This window comes from Oncorhynchus keta, chromosome 34, assembly GCF_023373465.1.
Source record: "Oncorhynchus keta strain PuntledgeMale-10-30-2019 chromosome 34, Oket_V2, whole genome shotgun sequence".
Lineage (NCBI taxonomy): Eukaryota > Metazoa > Chordata > Actinopteri > Salmoniformes > Salmonidae > Oncorhynchus > Oncorhynchus keta.
In genome coordinates, this window is record NC_068454.1 from 61,151,788 (window position 1) to 61,167,115 (window position 15,328).

Here is a 15,328-nt window from a genome sequence, read left to right on the forward strand (position 1 = left end):
AAAGCCTGTCTGGTATTTTTTTTTTGGGGGGGTGCTGAAAGTGACTCAGGCTGAATATGTTTAGCTCTACTCTCTCAGCCTTCACTTCACTGTTTCAAGGCTTGTGGGCTTGTGCTGTGAACTGCAGTAATCATCAGAGTGGAATCTTTCTGCAAATTAATGTGTTTGCACAAAAATGTGCTTGTTTGCCCACCATATGGGAATCCGTAGTGGGACAGACATACATAATACATGCTCTGAAAAATGGGAACATTACGATGGCACGAAACATTGTGAGTGCCAAGTAATGAAAGCACAGAATTGGCAGTTATTGTTGTAACTGTTATGTTTTTAATGTGCTTTTCCCCATAGATAGATGTTTATGTTGACAAGTTATCACCCTCTTTTTTCTAACCTTTTCAAAGTCCAAACAATCAACCCTAAAAAGATAATTTGGCATACTTCATATCATGCATTTGAATATGATGTGCTTACTGTGTGAAGGACTTACATGTCCATGAAACCCCCTAATGTTCTGCCAGCTAGTGAACACCCAGACTGTCCCTGTCTTATCTCCTCCCAGGTGATAGTGAGCAGAGGTGCTGAGAATGATGGACCATCTCAGCGAGGCGTGCCTGGGGAAGGAGAACTGTGACCTGGTCAACAGCATGGGTGACCGCGACTCCAAGGCCCCCCCAGCCAAGCTGGCCCGGCTGGAACAGAACGGCAGCCCCCTGGGCAGGGCCCGCTTGGGCAGCACGGGGGCCAAGCTGGCCGGGGTACCCTACAAACCCTCGGGACACCTCCTCAAGAACTGCCACAAGAGGGGTGAGTGACACTGGTCAGGGTGGTGTGTGTTTATGTGTGTAGGTGTGTGAGATAGCAAAATATTTAGTCTCAGACACTTCAAAAGGACCCTCAGTACAAGTAGGCCCAAATTATGGCCTGTGTGTGTTTGACAAGATGGGAGAGAGGTGGAATGTTGTAAGTGTGTGTGTGTGCTGTCTGTATTTACAATTATAATGTCTTCATGGTTCACAAGTGTCATGGTTTTGTTTCCATCTTCCTGCGCAAACCGATTTAAATTTCCCTTAGTCATCTGCACACACCCACACTTAGGCCTATCTACGAAGACCCATTGTTCATACTGAGGCCGTTTGAGAATTATTACTGTGTTATTCTGCATAGCACTGCATCACTGTTTCTCTCCTGTTGTTGTTTATTATAGAGAATGTAGGTCCCCCACTTAAGGGGCCTTTATTTTGAGATGATGAAATAGCTTTCTTATATAACTACTGGCCTGATCATTTCATGAATAATGTTATTATTTTATGAATTTTTGGGGCTAGATACGAGAATTCAGACCTGCAGATTTTCATGAGTTTATTATAACGGTTGGCCGTTATGTATCGTCTGTTTGTTCAGTTGTGTTTGTGGGGACTTTGGAACCAAAGAATGTTGCGTTGAGTGTCTTGATGCGCTGTTACTCGTAGTTGGTTTCTGTCTCATCTGTTGCAAAACACCAGCTGAGAAAGTTAAATTTTCCTCCCCAATCATCATCCTCAGGCCGGCCCTACATCACTCTGGCCTCGCGTTTTTCAGAACGTTCCAGCATATTTTTAGCCTTTTTCGAGAGGGAATTGTGAAATTTATAGAAGCGTCTGTTGCTAAAGTTTCGCATGGTCACAGTGGGCATTGTTTGAGCTGAATAATATTTACCATGGGCTTTTCTCCGTTCCATGAAAACAAAGGCTGTATTGATACCCAAATGAACCTACATAGCAGTCTTTATTGTTAGATCTCTATCTATTAAAATCAGGGAGAGAAGCAGCGTTTCAGCACATTCCCTGGCACCTGCTGGTGATTACCCCGTTTATTGATTGTTTGTCAGAGATGTTTGCATCTTCAGGATGCCGGACGTTAGAAATATTGTTCATTGCAAATGCTCAAACTCCATGAATAATGTGCTGCATATCATCACCACTGAAGGCTATAGAGGAACATTTTAACCAAAAAAGTGATGATGCATCCGAAACTTGTGTCACCGAAACATCAAAAGCTGCTTTTAACCCAAATAGTATAATTTGAAATTTGCACAGTGCAACGTCTTTGGACAAGGATTCCTCGTTTCTACCTAATAGCAGTGCAGTGTTTACACAGACTAGTAAACCTCAGGGCGCACTGGAGTGTTGGGATTTGGAGCGGTGCATCATGGGAAGGTGATATGGGGTTGACAGCAGAGGCAGAAACAGTCTACATTTACATTTACATTTACATTTAAGTCATTTAGCAGACGCTCTTATCCAGAGCGACTTACATTGTCTAATGTGATCTGAACTCCTTGACAATGTATCAATAGATCTCAGTCAAAAAGTGGTTAAAAGCAGAGATCGGCCAAGATTCATCAAATAAAATGAAATCAAATGTATTTATATAGCACGTCGTACATCAGCTGATATCTGAAAGTGCTGTACAGAAACCCAGCCTAAAACCCCAAACACCAAGCAATGCAGGTGTAGAAGCACGGTGGCTAGGAAAAACTCCCTACAAAGGCCGAAACCTAGGAAGAAACCTAGAGAGGAACCAGGCTATGTGGGGTGGCCAGTCCTCTTCTGGCTGTGCCGGGTGGAGATTATAACAGAACATGGCCAAGATGTTCAAATGTTCATAAATGACCAGCATGGTCCAATAATAATAAGGCAGAACAGTTGAAACTGGAGCAGCAGCACGGCCAGGTGGACTGGGGACAGCAAGGAGTCATCATGTCAGGTAGTCCTGAGGCATGGTCCTAGGGCTCAGGTCCTCCAAGAGAGCGAAAGAAAGAAAGAGAGAATTAGAGAGAGCACACTTAAATTCACACAGGACACCGAATAGGACAGGAGTGGTACTCCAGATATAACAAACTGACCCTATCCCCCCGACACATAAACTACTGCAGCATAAATACTGGAGGCTGAGACAGGAGGGGTCAGGAGACACTGTGGCCCCATCCGAGGACACCCCCGGACAGGGCCAAACAGGAAGGATATAACCCCACCCACTTTGCCAAAGCACAGCCCCCACACCACTAGAGGGATATCTTCAACCACCAATTTACCATCCTGAGACAAGGCCGAGTATAGCCCACAAAGATCATCTGAACAACATTCAATTTATTTAGACTTTAGTTCAAATCAAATAATGTTATCATTAATATTGACTAAGGACATTGAAATCATTACTATATATAATATAATATATAATTCTAATCATGATGTCATTGATCATATTTGAATAACTCAAATCACAGTACCATCACATCTACTACCGCTACCACTACCAGTTCTATCAATGTGAATAAGGCTAATATGGAAATTCTATTCTATATAAATTCTAAAAACAATACAATATTTATCATTGTGCAGTCACTGATAATACGAATGGCACTGGCATTCATTCATTCATGAATAGAGGTAGTCTGACTGTATCAGCTGTGTCTAAATGTAATATTAATCCCCCCATTGAAGGTCACCATTTGTCATGTCTCAGCCCCCGCTGTGTTGTCTGTGTCTCTCCAGGCAACATGCTCCCTGTGTTCTGCGTGGTGGAGCATTACGAGAGCCCCATCGAGTTTGACAGCAAGGAGGAGCACGCCGAGTTTGTGCTGGTCAGGAAAGACATGCTGTTCAACCAGCTCATCGAGATGGCCCTTCTGTCACTGGGCTACTCGCACAGCTCGGCGGCACAGGCGAAAGGTAGGACTGGCACAAGCTCCCACTCTATTGATGACCTGCTCACACACACATACACACACACGCAGATACACACACATACAGTTGAAGTCGGAAGTTTACATACACTTAGGCTGGAGTCATAAAAACTTGTTTTTCAACCACTCCACAAATTTCTTGTTAACAAACTATAGTTTTGGTAAGTCGGTTAGGACATCTAGTTTGTGCATGACACAAGTCATTTTCCCAGCAATTATTTACAGACAGATTATTTCACGTATAATTCACTGTATCACGATTCCAGTGCGTCAGAAGTTGACATACACTAAGTTGACTTTGCCTTTAAACAGCTGGGAAAATTCCAGAAAATGATGTCATGGCTTTAGAAGCTTCTGATAGGCTATTTGACGTCATTTGAGTCAATTGGAGGTGTACCTGTGGATGTATTTCAAGGTCTACCTTCAAACTCAGTGCCTCTTTGCTTGACATCATGGGAAAATCAAAAGAAATCAGCCAAGACCTCAGAAAAAGTATTTTAGACCTCCACAAGTCTGGGTCATCCTTGGGAGCAATTTCCAAACGCCTGAAGGTACCACGTTCATCTGTACAAACAATAGTATGCAAGTATAAACACCATGGGACCATGCAGCCGTCATACCGCTCAGGAAGGAGATGCGTTCTGTCTCCTAGAGATGAACGTACTTTGGTGCGAAAAGTGCAAATCAATCCCAGAACAACAGCAAAGGACCTTGTGAAGATGCTGGAGGAAACATGTACAAAAGTATCTATATCCACAGTAAAACAATTCCTATATCAACATAACCTGAAAGGCCGCTCAACAAGGAAGAAGCCATTGTTCCATAACCGCCATAAAAAAGACCGTCTACGGTTTGCAGCTGCACATGGGGACAAAGATCGTAATTTTTGGAGAAATGTCCTCTGGTCTGATGAAACAAAAATAGAACTGTTTGGTCATAATGACCATCGTTATGTTTGGAGGAAAAAGGAGGAGGCTTGCAAGCCAAAGAACTGAAAAAGCATGTGCAAGCAAGGAGGCCTACAAACCTGACTCAGTTACACCAGCTCTATCAGGAGGAATGGGCCAAAATTCACCCAAAATATTTTGGGAAGCTTGTGGAAGGCTACCCGAAAAGTTTGACCCAAATTAAACAATTTAAAGGCAATGCTACCAAATACTAATTGAGTGTATGTAAACTTCTGACCCACTGGGAATGTGATGAAAGAAATAAAAGCTGAAATAAATAATGCTCTCTACTATTATTCTGACATTTCACATTCTTAAAATAAAGTATTGATCATAACTGACCTAAAACAGGGCATTTTTACTAGGATTAAATGTCAGGAATTGTGAAAACGGAATTTAAATGTATTTGGCTAAGGTGTATGTAAACTTCCGACTTCAACTGTATACACACACATATAAACTCAGGCACATGCCCGCTCCACAAATTATAGAACTGGCCCTGCTATGATTTGGCTTCTCCCATAACTTACCCCACACACACTGCCCCCCTTCTATCCATCCATCCATCCACCCACACACACACGGCAGGGTAGACTAGTGGTTAGAGCGTTGGACTAGTAACCGAAAGGTTGCAAGTTTGAATCCCTGAGCTGACCAGGTACAAATCTGTCGTTCTGCCCCTGAACATGCGGTTAACCCACTGTTCCTAGGCCGTCATTGAAAATAAGAATTTGTTCTTAACTGACTTGCCTAGTAAAATAAAGGTAAAATAAATAAATAAATAAAACACACACACACTGCCCACTCTCCCCCCCCCCACACACACACACACACACACACACACACAACTGCCTTAGCTATCCAGGCCTCCGATAGTTTCCCAGCTGATCTGAAGGCTCAATAACGTAGGCTGACATTGATCCCAGACAGAGGATGTAACTACATGCCTCTCAGGAGTTCTCAGGGCCTCTCTGCTCTGTAAACCTCGAGCTAGAACACTCAGTGGGAGTGAAGGTGGGACCCGTTGCAGCTGACTGCAACTCTAACACACAGACCTGGGCTACTTCCAGGTGCCTCTGCCCTTTATTACAGGCAGGTCTATCATACAGCAACACAGTTGACCAAAATACCCCACAATCTCTGTAGTAGGACATAGTGTAGGCTCGGATGTTTTCATGCCATTTATTGGTGGTGGGAGGGGGGGGGGCTTACTGGGAAAAGAGATGTCAACTTTAAGGTGACCTTGCTGGGAAAATATAGAATCAGTCAATTATTATAAATGTTTATCTGTATGTGTCTAAACGTGAGAAACATAACATTTACCATTTGATTGTGTTTGTGTTTCTCTTCCCATTGCAGGTCTCATTCAGGTGGGCAAGTGGAACCCGGTCCCACTGTCCTACGTGACGGACGCCCCGGACGCCACCGTGGCAGACATGCTGCAGGACGTGTACCATGTGGTCACGCTGAAAATTCAGCTGCACAGGTCAGTCTCCGCCCTGTTGCCCAATCAACCCACCCACACAACCACCCACCTAACCAACCACCCACCCAATGCCAGTCCAGTGAAGTACCCAACCACACCACCCTCCTGACCCCACCACCCACCTATGCCAGTCTGGTATGGCATGCGTACCTAGTTAACTTGGGTTTAACACCCAACACATAGGCCTACCATTTGCTTTCTATGCTTCCACACTAGCTCAAATTAGCATAATAGCCACAGACCTTGCAGCAGCCATAACAGCAAAGACATACCTGGAATCCAGCCATACACCTGATAGTGATGGATGGGCTGAACATAGCAATGGTAGCTATCCAGTCCATACAAAAACCATGCATGGCAGTCAGGTTTGCTCATAGCCCCTACTGTAAAACTGTACTCACCATTTACGTTGACCACAGTCAGTAGCCACACCAACAAGATGTCATAGTATCCCTTCGAAGTTCAACGTGTTATGGATGAATGTCTATTTCTGATGCTTTCATTGTGTGTGGTTACAGGGTTTATTCCACATGGTTACATGGTTTATTCCACATGGTTACAGGGTTTATTCCACATGGTTATAGGGTTTATTCCACATGGTTACAGGGTTAAAACAGAAACAACTCAAAGGTTAACAGTTTGGGCATTAATAGTTAAGGTTAGGGCTACGGTTTGGGGAAGGCTTAACCTTTTACTGCAGTGGGTTAAATCAGGGACACAAGAGTGTCTTAAACAAATCTACTTTGAGTTTGCATCCCAATTTTACACTTTATATACATCACATAAGACTGAAATATACCAAAACCGTTTGAAATAGATACACAGATTTTCGGCGTTAAAAAAAGGTATGTTTATTAATTATGAAATTATGAAAAATATTTATAGCATTCTACTTATGAGGCCACTATTGCAGGAAAGAGCTACAACAAAATAATTAAAAAACAATACAATATTACCATCAGGTATCATCAGTATTCACAGTGTTCTCAAGGCTTGCTCGGGCTTTGTGAACTGCAGTAGCACAGTGGTCTAAGCTCCAGCTCCGATCATCATCAGTCCGCGCCCAGTGCTGGGCAATCTTTATTTTAGATTTGTTTTGTGAGAGACGAGGAAGGCATATATCGACGTTCTCAGGACGTTTTCAAACATTCAAAATCGGCGTCTATTTCTAATGACCAACCTGGCCACACAACCCACACAGACTGTTTACAGACCACATAGCAGCCACAGACTACACACACACACTGAGATTGGTACTGCTGGTGTAGAGGCCTGTGCCAGCTGCACACACTCAGCCCTACCCTCACTAGCTCACTGCTAATGCAACCCTCTGGGGGGCTGTTCACACACACACACACACACACACACACACACACACACACACACACACACACACACACACACACACACACACACACACACACACACACACACACACACACACACACACACACACACACACACACACACACACACACAGGTTGTTCTCCCTCCCTCCTTCTCTTTTCTCCCCTCCTCTGCACACACACCAGCCAGGACACAGAAGGTTGTGTTTATTTCCAGCAAGCTTGTGTGTCTGCATGGATAGCTGTCTGTCTCCACCACTCGCCCTCCTCTCTTTTCCTCCCCTCTATTCCTTTGCTTTCCCCAGAGGCTCTCTAGCTGCTACAGCCGTTTAAGGTGTTCTGGCAAAGCCTCAACCAGAGCCGTGTGTGTTGTGTGTTGTGTGTGTGTGTGTTCGCCCTCTATCTTTGAATCCTCTAACTTCTACCAATCTACCTTCTGTTTATTATATAGGCATTACACATATCAAAGTACCTATAACCTTTAAGACAATAGCAACCCCCACCACACACACATAAACTCAATAGACACCCATACCAACTGTGGAGTGTGCGGTTCACGTGTTTCTTTTGTCGTTGCCATAATTCAGGAATGCATGCAATGCGAACACGGCCATATGTCCCACACACGTGACGTCTGCGCGTGCTTGATCACATAGAGAGATCCTTATCTGAAGCGAACGGGGCTCTCTCACTGGAGACCTGCTTGTTCTCTTTCGAATTCCACCTCATTAAAAAGCTCTGGTTTGAAAGGGGGGTCCACTTGTCTGTAAATAGAGTACATTCATCTGTATATCGCATAGACGCATACATTCTTTGTCTTTTTATCAAAAATGCGTGTTTTTACGTGTGGCATGTTGTTATTTCCTTTCCCCCCGCTGCAGAAATCTAGCCGGTAACACCTTAAATTGTTTCGCCGAGCACATCGAGCCAGGAAGGTAGAAGTAACATGAAATAATAGTCGCCACATGCAGCTGATGTATAATTCATGCATCAATACAGCAGATGTGTTGTATAAAGTAATTAACTAATCAGAACAATCAGGAGAGAGAGAGGGAAGGAGAGAGAGCGAGGGAAAAGGGAGGGAGGGAGGGAGAGAGAGAGAGCAATCTCCAGATGCATCTGCTTGATGCGCCAAATGAAATCTGTCTGTCTTGGAGGGGCGCTTGCAGCAGGAAAGCAAGGCCCTGTGCTCATCTCTCTCTCTCTCTCTCTCTCTCTCTCTCTGTCTCTCTCTCTCTTTCTCCTCCTGTTCTCTCCTGTTCTCTGCCCTCTTTTCTCTCCTTCTCTCTATTCCCCCTTCCCCTGTCTCAATCTCCCTGTTCTCTGTCCTCTCCCCCACTCTCATCCCTTTCTCTTTCTCTCTCCCCCTCTATCTCTTCTTCCTACCTCCTATCTCGTCTCACAGTTGTCCTAAACTGGAGGACCTGCCGCCAGAGCAGTGGACCCACTCTACAGTAAGAAATGCCCTCAAGGAGTTACTCAAAGACATGAACCAGAGCTCTCTGGCAAAAGAATGTCCCTTATCACAGGTGCTGGAGCCGTCCACAAACCCCCACTATTCCATTTGCCAAAGACTGCCAGTGTCCCTTTTTCAAATGCCCAGAGTTTGATAGAGTGGAACACGATGGAGAATTGCCATAGAAAATCCAAATCAATACCCATTGTCGTCCATATAGATGCACGTCCCCCCTTCTTCTCTTCCTCCCTCATTTGCAGAAGCAGTACTGTTGATTGAATGCAGGGTTATTGTTGGGTAAACAATGGACCAACCCAGAATAATCTTGATTTTCCTCTTTATACGTCAGGCTAGAAATATGTTTTTTTAAAGTTTTTTTTTCTCTCTCACCATTATGTAATACACTCACTCTCTATTCAAGTAGCTTGACTCTATAGAATTTCAGCTTTCGTCATATTTCATAGCTCATAACAGAAGCTGTCCTGCAGGAAAGAAACAGACGTATATTTATCACAGGAGCCGTCTGGGTCTGTGCGCTTACGATATAGAGTGTGTGTGTGTGAGCGCTTATGGTATGGAGTGTGTGTGTGAGCTCTTACGGTATGGAGTGTGTGTGTTATGGAGTGCGGTATTCAGTGGACTCTCCCCTCACCGAGGCTGCCGTATGGTCACCTAGAGGCCCGTGGTGTGTGTGTTTAGCCGGGCAGAGCGTGGTGATGATGTAAAGAGTCCCCCGGCGGTGTTCAGGCTGAGCCGAGCCGCCGCTCCCTCCCTCTCTCCCTCAGCCCGGTAATCACCCTGTTTACGGTCCATATGTGAACCACTCTCTGTGGTGCGGTCCAACCGCGCAGGCTCAGAGGATAGCATCGCTGCTCGATTTTACTCTGTTGTTCAGCCATTGTTATTTACTCATTGTAAGACGTTCTGATTAAGTAAGAGTGTCTGTTTTACAGGCTAACTGAAATATGAAATTGTATTTGAGATGTGCATTGTCAATCCCAAACATCATATATGATATACTATAAGCAGCGATCCCTTTACTCGCATTGTAGGGGTTCACAGATGGCCGACTTCAAAATATCTGACATCTGTTACACAGTGGGTTCTGCATTGCTATACCCACAGAGAGGTGTGTTGTTGCTTTTAATAGGTCTCTCTATAAGACTCATTTGGGCCATTGAGCCCAGTATTAGACCTGCGTGGCTACTGCTGTTTCTTATCAGTATTAAACTCTGGCTCAGGGTCTCTGATGAGAGTGCCTGAGGGGGATGTGATGGGTGGCAGGTGAGAAGCCACAGAGGTCGCAGCGCTCCTAAGGCTTCTGGGAAGCCAACAACGCCCGGGGAGAGGAAAGGGTGTATTCGGAGGCAGGGAAGATTGGCAGCTTTTATAGGATTAGTGTCTCCTTGATATTCAGGAGGGTAATCCTGGGGAGAGAAAGGTTAACAAACAGAGAATTTGGGGGAGAGAATGAACCATACCTCAGAACAGGGCTCAAAGAGAGAAAGAAAGAGGGTGGGCCATCTTGAAAAAACGGCGCCTTTGTTCTGTGTCTTGTCAAACATTTAGTTAATTCTTTTGTGGCGGGGAGTCATGCTTTGTGTGTTTGGCCTACAAATGCCCTGAAGAGACTCCAACTCCAAGAGAGGGGAGGGGGGGCTGAGAGAAAAGAGACTGTGTTCACCACTGTCGCCATTGTTATTGTTCCCAGTGGAATATCATTTGACTGCGCTCAGATGGAGTTCCAATGTAATAGAGGAAAAGTAGAGGAGGTCTCACTAAAAAGTTTGACTCCCGTCCACCCCAGGCTCCTCTGAAACTACGCAACAAAAGAGGCCCCCCTCGCCACTCTGCCCCCCCTCCTTCGCCCACTGGGTGGCCCTGACAGAGCAGCTGTCCTATTGCATAGCAGCAAAAAGCCATCAAATGCCATCTTTGTGAGTCTGGGCTCTGCTCTAAGGCTGCTAGTGGTTGAGGTAGCAGTAGGGCCTATTGGTGTGTATGTGTGCGTGTGTGTGCGCAGGCGTGCGTACATGTGTGTCTGGGGAGGGGTGGGGACGCTTAACCCAATTGGTGTGGAATTGACTGTAATTAGTTTTTAGATGTTTGGGGGGGGCAAGATATTAGCCACAATCAGAGCTAAGGAACAGGAAAAGGGTGTGTGCACAGTGTCTTAGTTAGTTTATGTGTATGTGTGTGCATATGCTTGCAGGCCATGGCAGGGTTTTACCAACGTGTCTTTTTCATGCGTTTCTCTCCCATGACGGAAAGTGGAGTAGATAGTTGCGGCAGATAACGTCCCTCTGCGACTTCCCGGGGGACACTGATAAGCTCCTGTGCTGTAGATGGCTATCACTCAAAGGGCCCAGGGCAGTCAGACGGCAGCATCCTGGTGCCACACAGTACCCACCACTACCTGTAGATGGCTATCACTCAAAGGGCCCAGGGCAGTCAGACGGCAGCATCCTGGTGCCACACAGTACCCACCACTACCTGTAGATGACTATCACTTAAAGGGCCCAGGGCAGTCAGACGGCAGCATCCTGGTGCCACACAGTACCCACCACTACCTGTAGATGGCTATCACTCAAAGGGCCCAGGGCAGTCAGACGGCAGCATCCTGGTGCCACACAGTACCCACCACTACCTGTAGATGACTATCACTTAAAGGGCCCAGGGCAGTCAGACGGCAGCATCCTGGTGCCACACAGTACCCACCATTACCTGTAGATGGCTATCACTTAAAGGGCCCAGGGCAGTCAGACGGCAGCATCCTGGTGCCACACAGTACCCACCATTACCTGTAGATGGCTATCACTTAAAGGGCCCAGGGCAGTCAGACGGCAGCATCCTGGTGCCACACAGTACCCACCACTACCTGTAGATGACTATCACTTAAAGGGCCCAGGGCAGTCAGACGGCAGCATCCTGGTGCCACACAGTACCCACCACTACCTGTAGATGACTATCACTTAAAGGGCCCAGGGCAGTCAGACGGCAGCATCCTGGTGCCACACAGTACCCACCACTACCTGTAGATGACTATCACTTAAAGGGCCCAGGGCAGTCAGACGGCAGCATCCTGGTGCCACACAGTACCCACCACTACCTGTAGATGACTATCACTTAAAGGGCCCAGGGCAGTCAGACGGCAGCATCCTGGTGCCACAGTACCCACCACTACCTGTAGATGACTATCACTTAAAGGGCCCAGGGCAGTCAGACGGCAGCATCCTGGTGCCACACAGTACCCACCACTACCTGTAGATGACTATCACTTAAAGGGCCCAGGGCAGTCAGACGGCAGCATCCTGGTGCCACACAGTACCCACCACTACCTGTAGATGACTATCACTTAAAGGGCCAGGGCAAAGGGCCCAGGGCAGTCAGACGGCAGCATCCTGGTGCCACACAGTACCCACCACTACCTGTAGATGACTATCACTTAAGTCAGGGCAGCAGTGGTACCCACCACTACCAGTCAGCCAGCACGGCAGCATCCTGGTGCCACACAGTACCCACCACTACCTGTAGATGACTATCACTTAAAGGGCCCAGGGCAGTCAGACGGCAGCATCCTGGTGCCACACAGTACCCACCACTACCTGTAGATGACTATCACTTAAAGGGCCCAGGGCAGTCAGACGGCAGCATCCTGGTGCCACACAGTACCCACCACTACCTGTAGATGACTATCACTTAAAGGGCCCAGGGCAGTCAGACGGCAGCATCCTGGTGCCACACAGTACCCACCACTACCTGTAGATGACTATCACTTAAAGGGCCTAGGGCAGTCAGACGGCAGCATCCTGGTGCCACACAGTACCCACCACTACCTGTAGATGACTATCACTTAAAGGGCCCAGGGCAGTCAGACGGCAGCATCCTGGTGCCACACAGTACCCACCACTACCTGTAGATGACTATCACTTAAAGGGCCCAGGGCAGTCAGACGGCAGCATCCTGGTGCCACACAGTACCCACCACTACCTGTAGATGGCTATCACTTAAAGGGCCTAGGGCAGTCAGACGGCAGCATCCTGGTGCCACACAGTACCCACCATTACCTGTAGATGACTATCACTTAAAGGGCCCAGGGCAGTCAGACGGCAGCATCCTGGTGCCACACAGTACCCACCATTACCTGTAGATGACTATCACTTAAAGGGCCCAGGGCAGTCAGACGGCAGCATCCTGGTGCCACACAGTACCCACCACTACCTGTAGATGGCTATCATTTAAAGGGCCCAGGGCAGTCAGACGGCAGCATCCTGGTGCCACACAGTACCCACCACTACCTGTAGATGGCTATCATTTAAAGGGCCCAGGGCAGTCAGACGGCAGCATCCTGGTGCCACACAGTACCCACCACTACCTGTAGATGGCTGCTGGCTGGCAGAGGCTTCGTGGGCGCGAGGTGGCGGTGGTTATCTGCACGACTTGGCAAATGTGTATACCGTGTCTGTGCTTGCGTGTGTGTGTACCTGTCTGTGTGTGTGTGTGTGTGTGTGCCCCAGTGAGAGGGCGTGATGTATGGAGGGAGATGCCTGATTAATGAGGACCGTTTATTAGAACATCTGTGTCAAAGATGGAGGAACACAGGCAGTGTGTCTTGGGTGGGCCCTGCTATAGCTGGCTCTGCCTCACCCAGATACTGTAAATGCAACATGCTACGCCCACGGAATAGCTCCCATTATGCCACAATACGGACTATACTGTACTCACCAAAATAGTGCCTTCATATGGACTGGGTTCAGCTGATATATTGTACTGTATGTGCCTTTTTCTGTTAACACTATTGAAGATACCAATCCTCAATTGTCAGATCCTCAATAACTCATCCTCAATGATCATTCCGCAATTCACCGGGCTTGTAATGTATGCCGGTTGTGTAGTGATTTTGAGGTCAGGAGTTCAGCATCAGGTCCATAGTGATCCACAGCAGCAGACTCAATCCTCCCTCGTCTTTCCATCTCCGGTGAGGAGGAGTGGGAGATGAGGCTTCGGCTCGGCTGCCAGCACCGTGTGTTGTTCACTGAAGTGCTGTTGTGCCAGAAGGTTTCCCTCCCGTCCCCAAGTGCTCATATTAAAGATATGATAAAGATGGCATACCTGTAATTTGAAAACAGACGGTTTCATCTTTTGAATATTTATAACAATCAAAACAATTTCTCCTGCTATTCACCCGCAGGCCAGGAAGGTGTTAAAACATTTAATGAAAAGAAAACGGTGCCTTGTTTGCGAGGAATGCGTTCGAGAAATAAATGAGGAAGAGTAGAGTCAATTGTGGAGAAGGCGAGAGGGCACAGATATAAAAGCTTTATGTCTCTTGAAGATGTTTTTTTTAGCATATTGTGGAGAGCCAGAGAAAGAAGAAAAGAGTCATCTGTTTACATTGCCTGATTTCCAGATGCTAACTTTTAATAGTCTGTTTGTTATTTTACTTTTTGAAAGCAAACTGCTCTTTACCGTAGTACTGCACCCTGACATCAACAAGGCTACTAATTCAGTGAAGCCATCCCAGAAAGGTTCTCTCAAACTCTGTGGCATTTGCTATAAAGGGACACACCTCTTATATTTCATTTTGATTTGTTTTACATTTGGAAAGACAAGACCAAGATTTGTGCATGACTGATAAAAAATGGTCTTTGCTCGATTATTGTTGCTTGTGCACCGAAATGTTTTGTTCATTTTGACAAGAAAACACAGTATTAGTGCACGTCACACCAGCGTTTATGAATGCCCTCATGGTGCACATTGCAGATCCTGAAGGTTTTCTCTCTCTTTACCAATCTCTCTCTTTCAGAGTATGATCTCCTCCATTGTGAACAGCACTTACTATGCAAATGTGTCGGCGGCGAAGTGTCAGGAATTTGGGCGCTGGTATAAACATTTCAAGAAGACAAAAGATATGATGGGTAAGCAAAATGTTACACTAACACTGTCTTATCAGACCCTCCAATCACCATTCCAATACGTCTGCCCCATGTCCCCCCTCTTCCCGGTACATTAAACACATTTTAATCACATCATCTAATGATGGCTCTTCTCAGATATTTCCCTGTACACTGCTCAGGTGCACAATGTTTTCACCATTTTTCCTGAATCCATTCAGAGTAATCTATTATTGCTTATCAGATGTAGTTTAGTATTCAGTAATGGCTGTCAAATCACAGACTAAATTGAGGTCTGCGACCTTTGTTTATGAATACTGTTTCAGTTACCTACAAATGACATAGGGATGATTTTCCTGGCTATCATCTGGTTTGAAGTCTATCTGTTTTTCCTTGTCAAAGTAGAACAAGGCTGGCTTTGTATTTTAGATAACTCAGTTAGTCCTCCTTGTCCCTGTTTGGAAATTAGGTC

At 46.2% G+C, this 15,328-nt stretch overlaps 1 protein-coding gene across 14 annotated transcripts in view; it reads left to right on the top strand.

The window, feature by feature from the left end:
- LOC118367597 (DNA-binding protein SATB1) overlaps positions 1-15,328 on the top strand; it is a 59,555-nt gene that overhangs the window by 13,754 nt on the left and 30,473 nt on the right. For 11 of the 14 annotated variants that reach the window (XM_052494247.1, XM_052494253.1, XM_052494239.1 and 8 more), the window contains 5 exons: positions 563-807; positions 3,537-3,713; positions 6,034-6,160; positions 8,912-9,035; positions 14,769-14,880. In XM_052494247.1, coding sequence (XP_052350207.1) covers positions 588-807; positions 3,537-3,713; positions 6,034-6,160; positions 8,912-9,035; positions 14,769-14,880 — 760 coding nt within the window. In that variant the 5' untranslated portion in view covers positions 563-587. The remainder of the gene's footprint in view (positions 1-562; positions 808-3,536; positions 3,714-6,033; positions 6,161-8,911; positions 9,036-14,768; positions 14,881-15,328) is intronic. The other 3 variants (XM_052494248.1, XM_052494251.1, XM_052494252.1) reach the window with 1 other exon arrangement.